The sequence below is a fragment of the Sus scrofa genome, chromosome 5 (genome assembly GCF_054392235.1).
Source record: "Sus scrofa isolate SSC_HxYL_T2T_F1_AM1 chromosome 5, Sscrofa_HxYL_maternal_Yorkshire_Landrace_v2.0, whole genome shotgun sequence".
NCBI classification, from domain to species: domain Eukaryota; kingdom Metazoa; phylum Chordata; class Mammalia; order Artiodactyla; family Suidae; genus Sus; species Sus scrofa.
Window position 1 is genome coordinate 108,855,014 of NC_139387.1, and position 18,138 is coordinate 108,873,151.

The following is an 18,138-nucleotide window of genomic DNA, read 5'->3' on the forward strand; positions in this document are numbered from 1 at the left end:
ATTAATCAAAGAGTTGCTTTACTGAAGCATAGAAATTTAGTGACGCCTATGTTCTCTCTTATAGACAGATTCCATTTCCAGGTATGTTTTACTTTTTTACTGATCTGTTTCTCATTTTCCTTCTCTCTGGAAGTATGTTGCTAAATATGTATGAATTTCTAAGTTGATTGAGTTACTTTAGTAATCAAATCTATATTTAGATGACCTAATAAATGGTAATAGCTTTCTTTGTCAGTGGCTGTACTTCTAGTTCAGTAGTAACAGTAAGTCGCTAAGAAAGAAGGTTTTCCTCAAATCTTTGCCACAGTGATAACTTTTCCTTGAGTTTCCCTAAGCTGCTTAAGTTACTTCAGCGTTAACCATCCCCTTATTCACATCAGCGTGTGATGAAACCCATCATAAGTGTATTCCATTAGGTGTTCAGTATTTTCTCTCTTACGCCTGCTCTAGATAAAGAAAACCAGTGAAGACACTTCTAAAAGTGTCATCTTCTCAGTGTCTCAAATTGTTCATCTTTTCAGAGAACTTCCGCAGTATCTTTGAATACAGTTTTCATTCTGCTTCTCTTGACCGTAATTATTAACCAAAGCTGTACGACCAAGAACAAATTTGAATATGCCAATGTCTCTGTTGAATTGAAATGTAGAGCAATAGCGTTTATCGTAGAGGTTACCCAAATTCAGAGTCAGACAAGAGGAGCTCATCCTTAGATACGTTCTTGTGCTTTCGGACAGAGCTGTTCCTCTTGTCGCTCAGCATCCCCCAGGGATTGGTTCTGGGACACTGCAGCCTCCCTCCCTCCTCCGCCCCTCCGCCCCTCCAGTACCCAAATCCACAGGCGCTCCAGTTGCTTGTATAAAATGGCATAGTACTGATCACTTTGTATTATCTAATGTTCCTAATTTTAAAATATAATTATATGCGACTTTACAAAAAAGGAAAAGCACTGCCACTTAAACTCTGAGATGCCATAGTAAGCCTTGTTCTGATTTCAGAGATGTTAAAATGTGACAAAAATGCACGGTTCAAAATTGTTGAAATAATTTCTCATGATATGAAACCAGTTTTGACTTTCAGATAAGGAGTTTTTTGTTTTTTTTTTGTTTGTTTGTTTTTTTGTCTTTTTAGCTATTTCTTGGGTCGCTCCCGCGGCATATGGAGGTTCCCAGGCTAGGGGTTGAATCGGAGCTGTAGCCACCGGCCTATGCCAGAGCCACAGCAATGCGGGATCCAAGCCGCGTCTGCAACCTACACCACAGCTCACGGCAACGCCAGATCGTTAACCCACTGAGCAAGGGCAGGGACCAAACCTGCAACCTCATGGTTCCTAGTCGGATTCGTTAACCACTGCGCCACGACGGGAACTCCAAATAAGGAGATTTTGAATCCTTCTCTCCAATAATGAAAAGTAGTATTAAAAATAACTTCCCATTTACTTATTATAGATCCTGAAAGTTGATTAGATAACAGATGAGGGAGAATATTACCTACTGTTTTGAAATGTCAAATTAATATATACTAAGATGCATGTTAATGTGAGTTGTGAAAGCTCATAATAAAGATTTTGACTCAAGCTCATCTCTTGAAGATACGAGACCAGTTCTACGTCAGCTAGTGATCGGTATGATTCCTTGCTGGGTCGCTCTGGATCATACAGTTACTTAGAAGAAAGAAAACCTTACAGTAGCAGGCTAGAAAAGGATGATTCAACCGACTTTAAAAAGGTACTTGGGTTAAGTTATATTTAATTAAAAATAATCTTTTCGTGGAGATATTTACGTTGGATATTATTCCTGGAAACTCGTAATTAAATTAGTTTCTTGAGATAACTTATTTCCGTTTTCAGTTTGGGGCAATTAATGCTAAGTGGATCATCAGTAGCAGTTTGCTTGTTTTAGGAAAGGGGGAAATACTAGGACTTTGTGCACCTGGAAGCGTCTCAGGCCGGTGCTGTGATGGAGCAGAAGGGAAACGTTGAGTAGATTGGGGCGGGGGCGGGGGGTGCATGATCTTTTCTTTATTTGTTAATAGGAAGCAGCCAGACCAAGAATATGGCCTTTCCTAGGAGAATGTAGTTTTTCCCAAGTAACTGAAACTTAGGATAGTTCAAAGGCTGTTAAAGATTAAAGATGGAACTAATTAAAAAATTTAAAAATAAGTCCTGGAAGCTTAACAGTCTAGAATTCTGACAATCATGATTCTTTGTATTATAAGCTTTGAATAAACCTAATGAAGTTAGTTGGAGAAAAAAGGCTTGTGGTGTTTGTACATGTCCCCATGTATTTGGCAGCCATTTGAATTAGCCAGTTTCTGTTGTTGTTTTTGTTTTTGTCTTTTTGCCTTTTCTTGGGCCACTCCCACAGCATATGGAGGTTCCCAGGCTGGGGGTCGAATCGGAGCTGTAGCCGCCAGCCTACACCACAGCCACAGAAATGCGGAATCCGAGCCGCATCTGCGACCTACACCACAGCTCACAGCAACACCAGATCCTTAACCCACTGAGCAAGGCCAGGGATCGAACCCGCAACCTCATGGTTCCTAGTCGGATTCGTGAACCACTGCGCCACGACGGGAACTCCATGAATTAGCCACTTTCTTGCAGCCCACATCAGCAAGAGAAGGAAGGTAGCAGGTCACTTTGTTAGAAATAAGGTTCCGTCTCTGTTGAGTAAAAACCGGAAGCCTGCACTGTGCTTAGTAGCGACGTCTGCGCGAGGGCAGTGCAGATGTAGAGAGCAACCCAGCTCCTTTGGGCCTCTTCCCAGGAGCAGACAGACTGACGTTGTCACGCCATCATACTCACTAATCAGTGTGTAATTTTAAAATTGAAACCATTACCCTGAAGCAAAGAGACAGGTTTGTAAGAGAAGAAAGTACCAAGGCCTGAAGATAGATTTCCTCAGGAGGTAAAGCTTCAGTCAAGGACAGAAAGATGATGGGCAGATAAAGAGCAAAACTGGGAGAAACAGCGTTCCCGTTGGCGGGAACTGCGAGCACACAGACCAGGCTGGTGGTGGAAGGCTGCATGATGCATTGAAATAATTAAGTTTTCGGTGTGGCTGATAGAGTGGAGGCAGTGGGTGGTGGGTGTCACGTTGCAGCCGACAGATGTGCCTTCCAGGCTGTTCGAAGGGTATCCTTCAACTGAGAACAGCGGGAAGCCATGCAGTGGTTTTTAATGTATGGGAGTTAATGGAAGGGTTGGCATATGACAATTCAGAGATTGTCTTTTTGGAAAAGTTTAGCTCTTGCTGTTATGTAGAGTACAGATTAGCAGGAGGTCAGGAGAACAATTCTAATAGTAGAAATGTCTCAGTGGGAGGTGATCATAGCCATCTGTGGCTGTGGGCGTAGAGACAAGGGGAAAAGAAGTAGTTTTCTTTCCTTTGCTTTTCAGGCCACATATGGAGGGTCCCAGGCTAGGGGTTGAATCAGAGCTATGGCTGCCGGCCTACACCAGCCACAACAATGCCACCTCCGAGCGGTGTTTTTGACCTACACCGCAGCTCACGGCACCGCCAGATCCTTAACCCACTGAGCGAGGCCAGGGATCGAGCCCGCAACCTCATGGTTCCTAGTCTGATTCGTTTCTGCTGCGCCATCGTGGGAACTCCACGAAGTAGTTTCAAGTGTTAGGAAAATGTTCAAGAGATATAAATATAATGATAAATGCAACTGGTACTCCATTCTCAGTGTAGGAAATTAAAGAGGGAACGATAGGCAGAAAAGCTCACAGACCCCAAATAAAGAGCAAGATGTCTCCATTACTCCAGCTCTCGTCACTGTACAGATAGGTAGTCTCTCTTTACCAGAACTGAATTTCTCTTTTTTTCCTTTTTTGATTTCCCTTGAGCCATATGGAGTTCCCGGAACAGGGATCAGATCCGAGCTGTCATTGTGACCTAAGCCACAGCTGTGGCACTGCCAGATCCTTAACCCACTGTGCTGGGTAGAGGATTGAACCTGCATCCCGGTGCTCCCAAGGCACCATCAACCCCATTGCTCCACAGTGGGAACTCCTGAATTTTTCCTAATGGCAATTGAAAAGTCAGGAGTTTCAGTGAAGTCATACATTTTACATATTGAAACTAGTTTTTAAAGTTTGTGTGGGACAAAAACTGCATAACCAAAAATGGCTGCCTTGAAACCCCAAAGCATTGAAACATTTTAGTAGTCTTTAATAATTCATACGTTAAATTAATCTTTCTGTTTTAATATTGCAAGCTAATCATTGAGAAATCTTACAATTGTTTACCAAAAAAAGGCAGAAAAGTAACTTTCTTTTCCCCTAATTTGTATAGCTTTATGAACAAATTCTAGCCGAAAATGAAAAGCTGAAAGCCCAGCTCCATGATACGAATATGGAACTGACAGATCTTAAACTACAGTTGGAGAAGGCCACCCAGGTTTGTACCTTTTTCTGTTACTCTGAAAGTGATGGTTATGATTTACTCTAGCTAAAAATTGCACTGAAAGGTTCTCTAGTGTTCTAGACGTAAGTGTGCTTATTAGCTTATTTGTTAATAAGAAAGAATAATAGCTTATTTTTTAATAAGAAAGAAGCAAGGAGTTTCCTGGTGGCTCAGCAGATTAAGGATCCAGTATTGTCACTGCAGGGGCTTGGGTTGCTCTTGTGGCGTGGGTTCATTTCCTGGCCCAAGAAATTCCTCGTGCCTCAGGAATGGCCAAAAAAAAAAAAGAGAGAGAGAAGGAATCGAGATAGAACAATTTACTGATAATTTAATTTACTTTTCTAAAGTAAATTAACAATATAGAAGTATAGCCTTATGGTGGAAAGTCGAAGTATTTTTAAGCCTTTTAATACCTATGTTTTGGTCCATTAAGGATTTTAGATGCTTATTTCCAGTATACCAAGTATACCAATACAAGCATCTTTACAGAATCTTCTTAAAGCCATAAAATTTCTTTACAGTAGTGTTTATTAATTCTGAATGTTTCCTGTTTGCTAAAAAAAAAAAAAAAAAAACCGACTGGAGTTTGCACCAGTAATGCTGGAAAAAGATCGTTTCAGTCATAACTCCTTTCACCTTCCTTCTGTGCAACAGCTTGGCAGAGATAAAATTGGGATAGCCAAGCGAAACTCACAGCCTTGGGATGTGTGTGATTTGAGAATTGTTTCCCAAGTTCTTTTTTCATAAAAGCACCAGTTCTCCCAGTGCTTTTCTGATTCCTTCCTCCTTTTCCTCCTGCTCCCCTTCAAAACAAAAAAGAGAAGAGCTTTGTGATAACAAGACACTTGGGAAATACTATGTATTCCATATCTTGGAGATTTGGGGTTTTATGTATATGTTAAATACTCTAACGAGTCCTGAAAGTTTTAAGGAAACAAACTTATTTTATCATAAGACTTTCCTGTATAACTACATTTCACAGTAAACTTTTAGAATCCAGTTTGAAAGCACTGATCTGTAGTGGCATCTCCAGTTCTATAAATGGGACTGCATACTTTCTTTGACCATTCTTTTACACATCTTTTTCGTAGCTTTTTTTAAAATGCTCTGTGTTGAACTTACCCTTGTTACCGGGTCCCTTTTTGTTGTTGTTGTTGTTAGCCACCATTAAACTGTGAAGCAATTATCTGTGCACAGTGGAGGCTTTGTCAAAATTCCAGCTGTCAAGCTAACCTGATGTAGTTGTGAAGACTTCACATCCCATCAATTGATGGGGTTTACTATAAAGACAGACAGAGAAGTCCTGCATAACAAGAACACGCTTCCACAGTGCGGTGTTCATGGAAAGTTGGAATGTCACACACGTCTAAACTTGCAGGCTTACACTTAGGCTTCGTGGCAACTGGGGTGTCATCATTCTTCAGGTTGCACTAGTAGCTTAGTGAGCCGCCTCCCCGCATGACAGTATCAGACGTAGTTCTCTGGAAATAGTTTCAGCCCTAGAGATTTGGTCATAATGTTTTTTAAATAAAAATGACCACTGCTCCCTACTGTAGTATTCTGTCAGTTTGGTAATTCAGCCAATCTGTTTATACTATGTATTGCATTCTCCTGTTTCTCTGCTCTTCTGCCTACCTTGTTGTCGTCCTGTTCTTCGTATGTGTTTCTTATCCAAACTCTGCTAGAGAGGAGGACTGATAGAATTAGCCAGTTATCATCAGTGCAAAACAGTCCTGTTAGAGCCTTTGGCCCTATTAGTTTCATAGGACATTGGACAACTAGCAGGCTGCCTTTGGGCCAGGTACCAATTTCTGATCCCATCAGCTGTGGCCAGAGAGATAAGTCACTGTTTTAAAGAGTATGACAGCTTCTGCCTTGGCAGGCATTCTAAGAATCATGCCGAGTATACTGAATTAATAACGGGAACGGTAATTCAGAGTGTGAGATAGTGAGTAAGTATTCAAGGTTAATATCTTCATTGGAAACTGTAAATGTCATTGCAGAAATTTAGACTGTGAGAGCTGTGGAGCCCTTTCTGTTTCTAAGCATTCCTCCAACTCTGTATTATCTCTGCGTCTTTACTCGCGCCTGTGTCTCACTCCACCTGAAGCGAGAGTGTCTGAATGCTAAGAGGAGACTCACTGCGGCCTCCGCTCTGCCCCAGCCTCATTGCACTGACGTCTTTTTTATATTTCCCACTTCCTTGCAGAGACAGGAAAGATTTGCTGATAGGTCGCTATTGGAAATGGAAAAAAGGGTGAGTGTTCATCTTATTGAATAGGTAATCATTTCCTTCCGTTCTTGTTTTGTGTAAGCAGTGGTAGGTTTTCTTCTGTTTCTTTATGGATGGTAGTTTTCATTAATATTCATTGATCTGGTTATGCATATTTTCTAAGTTTATCTTCCTTATCGAGTTCTATGGGGTAAAAAAAACCTGGTTAAATAAATTTTTTTTTTTTTTTTTTTTTTTTTTTTTTGCTATTTCTTGGGCCGTTCCCGCGGCACATGGAGGTTCCCAGGCTAGGGATTCGACCCCTAGTCGAATCGGAGCTGAAGCCGCTGGCCTACACCAGGGCCACAGCAACACGGGATCCGAGCCGCGTCTGCAACCTACACCACAGCTCCCGGCAGCGCCAGATCGTTAACCCACTGAGCAAGGGCAGGGACCGAACCCGCAACCTCATGGTTCCTAGTCGGATTCGTTAACCACTGCGCCACGACGGGAACTCCTGGTTAAATAATTTAATTTACCATGTTATTCTTTTAATGGATTAAAAAAATGTATATATCTTGCCTTGATCCTGAAATGCATACATTGTAATAGTGAATCTGATATTTTTGAAATGCGATCTCTCTCTCTCTCTCTCTCTCTCTCTCTCTCTTTTTTTCTTTTTTTTTTTTTTTTGGTGGTCTTTTTAGGTCCACACTTGCAGCATAGGAAAGTTCCCAGGCCAGAGGTCAAATCAGAGCTATAGCTGCCGGCTTACGCCATAGCCAGGCAATGCCAACCCCATGCTGAGCCTGCAACCTACACCACAGCTCACAGCAACACCAGATCCTTAACCCACTGAGCAAGGCCAGGGACCTCACCAGCATCCTCACAGTTACTAGTTGGGTTCATTAGCACTGAGCCACGACAGAAACTCCTCTCTTTGATTTTCTCTGGTGGTATGCTTAAAATATTTTAATCATACACACATTTAGTTTAATTCTTTATAAAATTAAAATACTTGAATTATTGAAAGTTTTTAAAGGTCTGGGTACCAAATTTTGAAATCCTTTTTTCTTTTTTTTTGTGGTCACACCCACAGCATATGGAAGTTCCTAGGCTAGGGGTTAGGGATTGAATCCAAGCCACAGCTTCAGTCTACACCACCACTGTAGCAACACCGGAGCTTGTAAGCCATGGTGCCTGGCTAAGGATCCAACCCTTGACTCCACAGCCACCTGAGCTGCTGCAGTCAGATTTTTAACTCACTCTTCCACAACAGGAGCTCCTGGAGTTATTTCTAAAGTGGACTTAACAATATTTAATTTTGAATTTAAATATTTAACTTAAGTAGGTTCTTTTAAACCAAAAAAAAAAAATTGATTACAAGAAAATCTTTTAAGGGGTTCTCTTGTCAGGTTAAATATCTGGTGTTGTCACTGCAGTGGCTTGGGTTACTGCCATTGTGTGGGTTCAGTCCCTGGCCTGGAAACTTTCATATGCCATGAGAGAACATGGCCAAAAAAGAAAGAAAGAAAGAAAATCCTTTATTTTTTATGTCTTTCTACAGTTTTTTACCTGACTATTATATATTCACTGTATTTCTCTCCACTTATTATTGCTCAGGAATCTAGCAATGGGCATAGGCATAACTCTGCAAGTTTAGTCTGAGCAGTTGAAGATGTATGAATGATCAAAAGTTAGGAGTTCCCTGGTGGCTCAGTAGGTTAAGAATCCATTGTTGCCACTGCTGTGACTCTGGTTATTGCTGTGGCACAAGTTTGATCCCTGGCCCAGGAGTTAAAGGGAAAATGCTTAAGGTATCTGTAGTAAAAGTGAGCAGTGGCTAGATTTGCAAGGTTTCAGCAAGAAAAGAAATTACATACTGGGGAGCTATGATCTCTAGATCAAAAAGTAAGTCAAGAGCAGCTGGTATAAGAATATTTTCTTCCATTCCACTTTAAAAATAACCAGTTTACCTTTTTGACCAAAAAAAAAAAACCCATGAAGTGATAAAAATACAGAATATATAAAGAAATACAGTTAATGTCTATATCATTTACTAAATTGTAATAACTGCTAGTTTTACATGATTTCATCAGATTTTAAAAGTCGTTGTCCTTGGCCATTTAAGATACTATTGATTTGTCTTGTCATTGCTAAAAACTTAGAATCATTTATTTTATTAAATTTAATGTTGATTATTATATTACAGTATAACTTACTGAATTTTATATCCACGATATGCAGAAATAGTAAAGAAATGTTTTTAAAGAAATGTTTTCAGGGAGTTTCCATTGTGGCTCAGTGGGCTAAGAATTCAGTATTGCCACAAGCTGTGGCATAGGTCACAGATGCGGCTCAGATCTGGCATTGCTCTGGCTGTGGTGTAGTCCAGCAGCTGCAGCTCTGATGCAGCCCCGATCCTGGGAACTTCCATATGCCAGTGCCGCAGGTGCGGCCCTTAAAAGAGAAAAAAGAAATGTTTTAGTTCTCTGTTATTTGTCCTGATAGTCGAGGTGAAAGACATAGATAGTCATACAGGTAATCAAAATATGATTTGTTTTTGAGACAGTCCCATTTTTAAGAGCATTTTTCTTGTGGAGGTAATACACTTACTACAAAAATTTTAGCGAAAGATGAAAATAAAATCTCCTTAATCCTGTCATGCAGAAATCAGTAATATTTTTATGTCTTTCCTTTTTTTAAATCTATGCTTATGCGCACCCAATACACAGGTTCATATTCTGACATTCTCACCTGACCCTTTCTTCCGCCTGTGAAGTGCAGATAAAGTACAAAGTAGCTCGTCGGCTCTCCGTTTGCCGGCCATGGAGGATCATAGTTTAATAACAACTGCTAACTCCGAGTCAGCACTCTCCACATACCAGACAGGCACGGAGCGAAGCACTTTGTGTGCATTTTGTTCTCTTAACCATGTTTTTAAATGTGAATAAGGTTATTTATCAAATATAAGAAATTTCCCAAGGAGTTCCTGTCGTGGCGCAGTGGTTAATGAATCTGACTAGGAACCGTGAGGTTGCAGGTTCAATCCCTGGCCTTGCTCAGTGGGTTAACGATCTGGTGTTGTCGTGAGCTGTGGTGTAGCTGGCAGACACGGCTCAGATCCCGAGTTGCTGTGGCTCTGGCGTAGGCCGGTGGCTACAGCTCCGATTCAACCCCTAGCCTGGGAACCTCCATATGCCACGGGAAGTGGCGCTAGAAAAGGCAAAAAGACAAAAAAAAAAAAAAAAAGAAAAGAAATTGCCTGAAACTTTACAGCTGTCATCTTGGCAAGAAAGCAATTTGCTATAGTATTTTTGTCTTGCTTTACCACTAAGGAGTTAAAATCTTGACGGCATTTAGTAAAACTAAGGATGGTGGGGATGTTACCTGTCATTTAAAGGAAATACGCTATTGCTGATATTTCAGAAAGTTAGGATCAAATATGATGTTATATGTCCTAGTATTTTGAGAAGTGCAGTGGTTTTTATGAATTCGTTGTGGCTGTATTGTGTTACGAGGAGAGGTCTGTTTATCAAAAATAAGAGATGCGGAGTTCCTTCCCATGATAGCTCAGTGGTTAACAAGCCCAACTAGCATCCATGAGGACTGGGGTTCAATCCCTGGCCTCACTCATTGGGTTAAGGATCCGGCATTGCTGTGACTGTGGTGTAGGCCAGCAGCTACAGCTCTGATTAGACCCCTAGCCTGGGAACCTCCATATGCTGCCAGTGTGGCCCTGAAAAGACTTAAAAAATAAATAAATAAGAAATGCAATGATTTTTATGAATTGTCGTGGCTGTATTGTTAACAAGGAGAGGTCTGTTTATCAAAAATAACATTTTTATCTCTATAATATTTAAACATGCTAATAATAGAGTATCATGGTACTTATGAGGCTATCAGTAGGATTCCATCTTTTTTTTAAAATTACATACTCTAAAAATGTTAACATTACAGTAAATGTACTACTTTACTAAATATCAACATTAATATTAATCTGGGAAAGAATGTCTTGGAAATAGTTTCAGTGTGATTAAACTAAATTTAAATGGTTTGTATCTGAAAGGTGACCGGCAAGAGTCAGTATCTTCTGGGCGGTATGACCTAACCAAAGTTTTACAGCACGTTAATTATTGCTGCTTGCTTTTTGCATAACACCCTAGAATGCTTATTGCTTAAGGGAGAATAAAACCAAACGCCGCAATAATGTATGTTGCCTTTGCCTGTCACTCTTTGAATCAAGGTAGTTTAAAATAAATGCTGCAGTTGCTTCTTCCTTAGATTCACGGCATTAATGCTGCACAGAGTATCAAACTAAATACAAAGCTCTAAAGTCACTTGGTAGATAATAGCTAGTAAACATTGTGGGTGAAAGAGATGAGTATCTCTTAGATCTGTTTGAAATTTTAAAGTACATGTATTTTAGGCACGTTCGCTTCTTGCTTTTTGCTACTTATCACTGTAGAATAATTGCATCTTTGTGTGAGTTTTTTGTTTTTTGTTTTCTTTATTCTATACAGTCTTGAGTATTGGTTTACTCTATCCCTAAGTTTTGAACTAAAAACAGTTTGAACATGTTATGTAGCATCTTACCAGAAAGTCAGAGCTTTAAAGAAAGAGCTTAGAGGAAGTAATAAAATAATAATCTTCATATTTATTTCTTTTAAATTTTGGAAAGCTCTTTACCCATCACGGCATCACGTCTTTTTCTACACTGCTCCTGATTTGATTTTGGTTATTCTAAAGTGTCACTATTTCACAATGTAGAAGGAATTCTGATGATATAATAAGTACATCACTAATGCTCATACCTTAAATCCGTCTAGGAACGAAGAGCTCTAGAAAGAAGAATATCTGAAATGGAAGAAGAGCTCAAAGTAAGCAAACCGTGCTCCGTATGAACTCAGGTTTTACTGTGCTTTTATAGATACCGTGTGTACATTAATTGTTCTTAAAGCTGTAATATGCAGTTTGTGAATTATCTAGATGCTGTGCTTCATTTTCTTTAAGTCCAGGTTTTAGGTAAGCTAGAAGGGTGTTTAAAACTCAAATCTTTTTCTTTTGTTTGTTTGTTTGCTTGTTTTGTTTTGTTTTTGTCTTTTTAGGGCCACACGCACCGGCACATGGAGGTTTGCAGGCTATGGGTTGAATTGCAGCTGTAGCTGCCAGCTATGCCACAGCCACAGCAACACGGATCCGAGCCGCACCTGCTACGTACACTACAGCTCATGGCAAAGCCGGATCCTTAACCCACTGAGTGAAGCCAGGGATGGAACCCGCATCCTCATGGATATTAGTCAGATTCGTTTCCACTGAGCCACAATGAGAACTCCTTGTTAATTCATTTTTATGGCGCTTTTAATGTTCAGGTATAGAAAAACACCTCAAGATTTTGGGATTCATCATTTATTCTTTACATTTTGAATATTCTGTCTCTTGGAGAATAAATGGTGAAGGGAAGGTCATGATAAAAATGTTCTCCTTCGCAGAGTTCCCTTTGTGACACAGTGGGAATGAATCCGACCAGTATCCATGAGGATTCGGGTTCGATTCCTGGCCTCGATCAGTGGTTCGGGGCTCTGGCATTGCCATGCGCTGCAGTGTAAGTCACAGATGCCGCTCGGATCCCTCGTTGCTGTGACCTTGGTGTCGGCTGGCAGCTGTAGTTCCTAGCCTGGGAACTTCCATATGCCTCCGGTGCGGCCCTAAAACGAAAGAAAGAAAATGTTTTCCTTTTAAAATAAAGGACATTTAAAAAAAGAAAGAAAGAAAATGAAGGACATTAGTAATTGACAGTCAGAAATATATCAAACTGTGCCTCACCTGTGAAAATGTTTGTTTTGAATATTGGAAGGAACATTCTTTGCAAGAAAAAATAAAGAATAACATAGTTAATTGATTACTTCTTATTGTCTTATATAAAATGTCTATCACATTGTGAATGAATGAATGCATAGGAAATTAGGCCCACAGATGTAGAATTTTAAGATTTAAGTCTTTTACTATTGATTTTTTTGGTTTCCTATTTGACCATTATTATTGAATGGCTTTGGGGGAAATTTTTTAGATTTTATTTGTTTGTGTATTTTGTTTGATAAAGAATTTTAGAACCACACTGTTTACTTTTGTGGATTTCATGGAATTTTTTAGATTTAATTTTTTCTTGTCTGTGATTCTTTATATTTTTATTATACTCTTTCCACTTTCTTATGTTTTTATTTTCTATTTCTTTATGTTCTGATTCCTGCAGAATCTGCACCAAATAAAGCAAATTCAAACTCTGAGAGAGTTAAATGAGCGACTGCTGACTGAGAATAGGGCCTTGACAAGAGTGGTAGCCAAGCGCTCAGGGTTCTGTAGGCAACTGCAGTCTGTGAATCTTTAATTTATAGTTTCATCATTTCTTCTTGGTAGAGCCAGGCAGGTGTTTTTGTATTAGTAAGCGTGTCTTGAGCTCACTTTTGCAAATTAATGCCATTGTGTCTGGAGTTTATCATATAACTGTTTACTTATGCATGGCTTCTCAGACTGTTAGAAAGTGTCACTAATTGTACATTGCGACTGATAAACTGCAGTAAACTGAGGGAATGATTTAGGCATTTAAATAAAAGATTTGGCACTTTTGCAGAGCTTCTGCACATTTTTAGCTCTACAGATACTTTCACACTTGAAAATATAATTGTTATTTAAAATGCTTTACTAGAAATAAAATGGAAAAAGTTCAAAAGAGTTAGCCTGTATTTTATAGGTTGAAGCTGAAAATTAAAAACCATGACCTATCTGTTTTGCAAAAGAATGTCATTTTTAGTCAAAACCAATTAGCTTATCTTTATTTAGTTCTCTGTTATAACAGAGGTATCCTAATACATAAACTTGAGATCACTGTTTTGGTTTTTGGTTTGTTTGTTTGCTTTTTAGGGCCGCACCCTAACATATGGAGGTTCCCAGGCTAGGGGTCTAATCGGAGCCATAGCTGCCAGTCTACACCACAGCCACAGCAATGCCAGATCCGAGCGGAATCTGTGACCTTCACCACAGCTCACGGCAATGCTAGATCCTTGACCCACTGAGCGAGGCCAGGGATGGAACCTCAACTTCATGGTTCCTAGTCGGATTCATTTTGCTCAGCCACGATGGGAACTCTGTGAGATCACTGTGTTTTATATCCATACATTCTAAGCACAGAAGTGATTGGTTCTGCATAAAATTAAATTCTTCATAAAGATTTTGCTTAAGGTAGCTTTTGAAGTAGTTCTGCTTTTACCTAATTTTGATACTGTGGTACATATAGAAAGCTAAGGAAAGGAGAACAAGTATCTTGGAAAGTGTGTTTTACTTCTAAAACATAACCTATTCCACTTACTGGCAAATGTGGCAGAGCACACGTAATTTAAATCACTTAGGAGAATATCCAGTTAACGTGAAATATTTCCACCCCTTCCCACCCCTCCTTCCTCTTGTCTGTAAAACAGAAAATTGATTTGTTTCGAGGATGTGAGGGCGTGTTTTTTCTGTTTGCTCCAGATAGTAGGGGATTTTTTCCTATGCTTGAATATTTTCATAGATTCAGACTTAACTTTGGCTTATAAATTATATACTATTCTAATGATAGTAATAATTGCTTTGTTACCGTTTAATTGAGCACCTGTCTTGGATCAGACATTGTACTAGACACTTCAGCTTAGTACAAGGTAAACCCTTTAAGGGATTTCAGTAATTTAGAACAAGTCTTAACTCCTTCAAAACGTCCTTAAATAGGCTGGTTTTCTATAGTTTAAGGTCTGACATAAATAAAGCAAAAGACTTGGGTTTACGTGCTGACAGGAACCCTCAAAGGAACTCCCTTTATGAGCCTGTCCTAACAAAAACAAGCTTTCTTTTCTTGGCTGCTCTAATATGCTCATATGCCTGTGAGTCTTAATGTCAAGTGGTCTGGTTCATTTCAGTTGATAACTTGAGGAGAATAAACCTTTCATTTCATCATTTATTAAACTAATTAGCCTCATAGATTGGGGGAGGGGGTGCCTTTCTTCCTGATACATGTTTTGGTCACTAGAAATATATATAACTGACAAAGCTTGTTCATGTGTCTTGTGGTAAAAATATAACATTTATCAAGAGTTAAATTTTTGTCTTTTTATTGAATTAAAACTTTCTCTTATGTTTTTTCACTCATAGATGTTACCAGACCTAAAAGCAGACAACCAGAGGCTAAAGGATGAAAATGGGGCCTTGATCAGAGTTATAAGCAAACTTTCCAAATAAAAAAAAAGCAGCGAATGATGGAATTGCACATATTATTCCCCAATGGACCATAATTGACAGTCACTGGAAGCCTGGGAAGAATCCTTGGAGACTGTCATTTTCGGATATCCTGCCAAATGCCCTCTTATCTAGGAGTTTTGTTTAATTTTCTGGGTTTTTTTTTTTTTTTTTTTTTTTTTTTTTTTTTTTTTTTTTTTTCTTCCTTGTATCAAGACCATTGTTTCATGTTAATGCAGCTGCTGAGAAGATTTTTTTTTTTTATGACTGAGAAAACTTGTTTACAGCTCCAGCATATAAGGAAAGTGTTCAAGGCCAGATATGCCTCAGATATTTAACCAGTAAGCCTTAGTTGTACATAAATACTTTTGTGTCAACAGAAACTTTCAGCTCTCACAGAAGACAGTTATTCAGCATTTTTTGATGTGCCACAGTTTCCAGTTTTTCCATATTTAATTTTTTTTGCTTTACATCTAAGTTTGGGTTTGTATTTTTTCCTTCTAACTCTTCATGTGGCCGACTCCTCTGTGTTCTCACAGTTTCCTTACTTACGGGAAGACTCCTGCTCTTCCGAGATCGTTGTCGTGTGTTAGGCTCATGCTGTGTTTCCCCCCACCTGGAACTGAGTTGCTTGGTGGAACATTTGCTTTCACTGTTTGTGCAATATGCATTTATCCCTTATATGAATGCTTTAAAGTCAGTTGAGATTAGATTCCTTTAAGTCCTATTTTCTGCCTTCATTGGTCACTTTTTTGTTTTTGTTTGTTTTTTATTACTGTAGCATAAGATGTAGGTTCTATAATCTTCACGTCCATTTTAGCAGGTACTGAGTGATGCTGTATATATAATTAAGTGTATCGTTTTGATTTTTAGACCACCACATGGCATGCTTGACTCTTTTCTTATTTCGAATGTCTGTTAATGCAAAATAGGTTACTCCATGATAGTGTTAAAAGACAAAGTTTGCTAACAATGTGATATAAAGACTTTTAAAGTAACACATTATGTGGAGCCCTATCTTTACAAAAGTTTTCTACTGTAAAATGCTTTTACGTTTATTCGCAGTTTTCGTTTGATATTATCCAACCATAATTAAAGTTGCATAAGATAACTGCTTCACATTTCACATACCTGTATTTATCTGAGTGCTGTCTAAAATACTGTTGTGCTAGCCAAAGTAATGCTATGAAATCATTTGCAGACTTAACCCAAGAGTTAATGTTAAATGCACTGTTATCGCCATGTGAAGAGGCGTTGACTTTGATGCCACCATCGTGTTCAGACCATTTTATACATTTCAGTGGCCTTTTTTTTAAATAAAAAAAAAAAAAAGCAAAACCAAGTACATAGTGAAGATGGCTTTTATTTGGACAAATAGCTTTTATATTTTCATTAAACCATGCAAAAAATACTATATCTTTCTGGCACATAACTGTCTCCTTAACCACTGAACAGTTCAGCCGTTTGAATAAATTGTACATTGTAAAGCTTATAGTAGCTAATTGTATTATTGATTGTATTGTATACTATATTAAATGTGAATTTGTACCCCTTCATTTTAAAAGGTCATTGTGTTCTACTGCCTATTTTAGATTACTTTTGGGTTGGGAAAGGGTGTTTTGGTAAGCAGGATTTTAAGTCCTTTCTTGATTGGTTTTATGAAGATATAAGGTTATGCTCTTACTACCAAGCTCAGGATTCTTGATTTTTAAAGGTACAAGGATAGTTGTGGGATTTTTATTTTTTGGTTATATTTGAACTGTATGAATGGTGGGTCTGAATATAGAGAATTTCCATGGTCTTATGTGGACGTAAAATGAGAAGATAATTGACCAGTTTGAGTGACTGCAACATGCTCTGGTTGCACAGCAGTTAGGCATGCTCAGGCTTATATTTGTGACGTTCGGATGCCTGTGAAGAATGATTAAATACATGTTTCTAATATTGTAGTGTTTTGTATTTAGGTTATTTATTCTTTGTATCTAAAACTGAACAGCTACTGTGCTATATTATTGGTAGTATTGAGCAGACCTTGTTTCTGCATGAAACTAGTTGCAAAACCCACTATTTTGGAAAGAAAAATGTATTTTGACATATACAAATAAAAAGAATAAAACTATTTTAAATGTGTGAACTTTTACTGAAGACATTCAACATTTTGTTCTGAGATATTTAAATTGTGCATGGGTATTTTTTTCACTAATTGCTTTCCTTGGATTCCAGTTGGAATAATTTTCGAAATTGTAATATTGTGATAATTTGCACAACGTTGTACATGCACATCTGTAAATGCAGTCTTCATTGCTGTATTTATGCAGTCTGTATCAATTTGGACAAATGTTTATATATTTTACATAAAGCTGTCTGTATGGAGAATCCGAGAGCTAGTTTTTTTGTAATAATAACTGGGTAAAAAATAAGGATAAAAGTGAGTTTCAAGGTGGTAGCTTTATAGCAAAAGATTTTATTTAACTAAATTTTTTTTGTTTTTAAATTAAACCTATGCTTTTTCTTAGTTGCCGACATTGCTTTGGGAATACACATAAAGATAATATTCCATTGAAATATGAAATATTAGATCATTCTCCAACATAGATCTACCCAAGATTCACACAAGGTTCAACCTCCATCTACTACACATCTGTAACTAGGTAAGGGACACTTTTCGTTTGGAAACGTTGATAGCCGACTTGTAGGCAGCCTGTGTTTAGCTAAGTGAACACAACAGGAATGGAAGTCTCTTGTTTCTGCTTCCAGTGCTTTCCTGGGCATGCCCACAGAGTGACAGCGGACACCTTGTTTGTCCTCCATACAAAAAAGAGTTTCACAGGCAGATACTTCAAACCAAGGGCAAGGCAGCTGTAGAATTATCGAGGCGAGTCTGCTTGTCAGAAGTCAAGTCGACTTTGGCTAAGCCATTAGGCTCCTTCGTTGGTTTGCCTCGAAGCGTCCTACCGCTTCTCTTTCCTGGGGCGTCTGAAACAATCCCGACTCCCCCAGTGTCCGCAGTCACTGCGTGTCCTGAGCAGAAAATACGCAGAGGCCCCTCTCGCTGCCAGCCAGGACCGTGTGTTTCCCGCAGGCACTCGCAGCCTTATCGCTGCCCTTCGCTTGGTGCTGGGAAGCCGAGCACAGAGCAGCCTCTTTAAACAGCTGCCAGCTCTCCACGAGCCCCGTCTCGCTGGAGCAGAAGCCTTCTTGGCGAGGATGCAGCTGGCCCGCCAGCGGCCCTGCGCCCTGGTGCCCGGC

The 18,138-nt window shown here is 39.1% G+C and overlaps 1 protein-coding gene across 10 annotated transcripts in view; it reads left to right on the forward strand.

Annotated features, from left to right (window-relative positions):
* The window catches only part of PPP1R12A (protein phosphatase 1 regulatory subunit 12A), a 151,833-nt gene extending 134,568 nt beyond the window's left edge, over positions 1-17,265 (forward strand). For 5 of the 10 annotated variants that reach the window (XM_084957771.1, XM_084957778.1, XM_084957772.1 and 2 more), the window contains 7 exons: positions 65-81; positions 1,589-1,724; positions 4,302-4,406; positions 6,622-6,669; positions 11,454-11,504; positions 12,878-13,047; positions 14,806-17,265. In XM_084957771.1, coding sequence (XP_084813897.1) covers positions 65-81; positions 1,589-1,724; positions 4,302-4,406; positions 6,622-6,669; positions 11,454-11,504; positions 12,878-13,012 — 492 coding nt within the window. In that variant the 3' untranslated portion in view covers positions 13,013-13,047; positions 14,806-17,265. Of the gene's footprint in view, positions 1-64; positions 82-1,588; positions 1,725-4,301; positions 4,407-6,621; positions 6,670-10,693; positions 10,725-11,453; positions 11,505-12,877; positions 13,048-14,805 lie in introns of those variants that run through there. The other 5 variants (XM_084957773.1, XM_084957780.1, XM_084957774.1 and 2 more) reach the window with 4 other exon arrangements.
* The last annotated feature ends 873 nt before the right edge of the window (positions 17,266-18,138 follow it).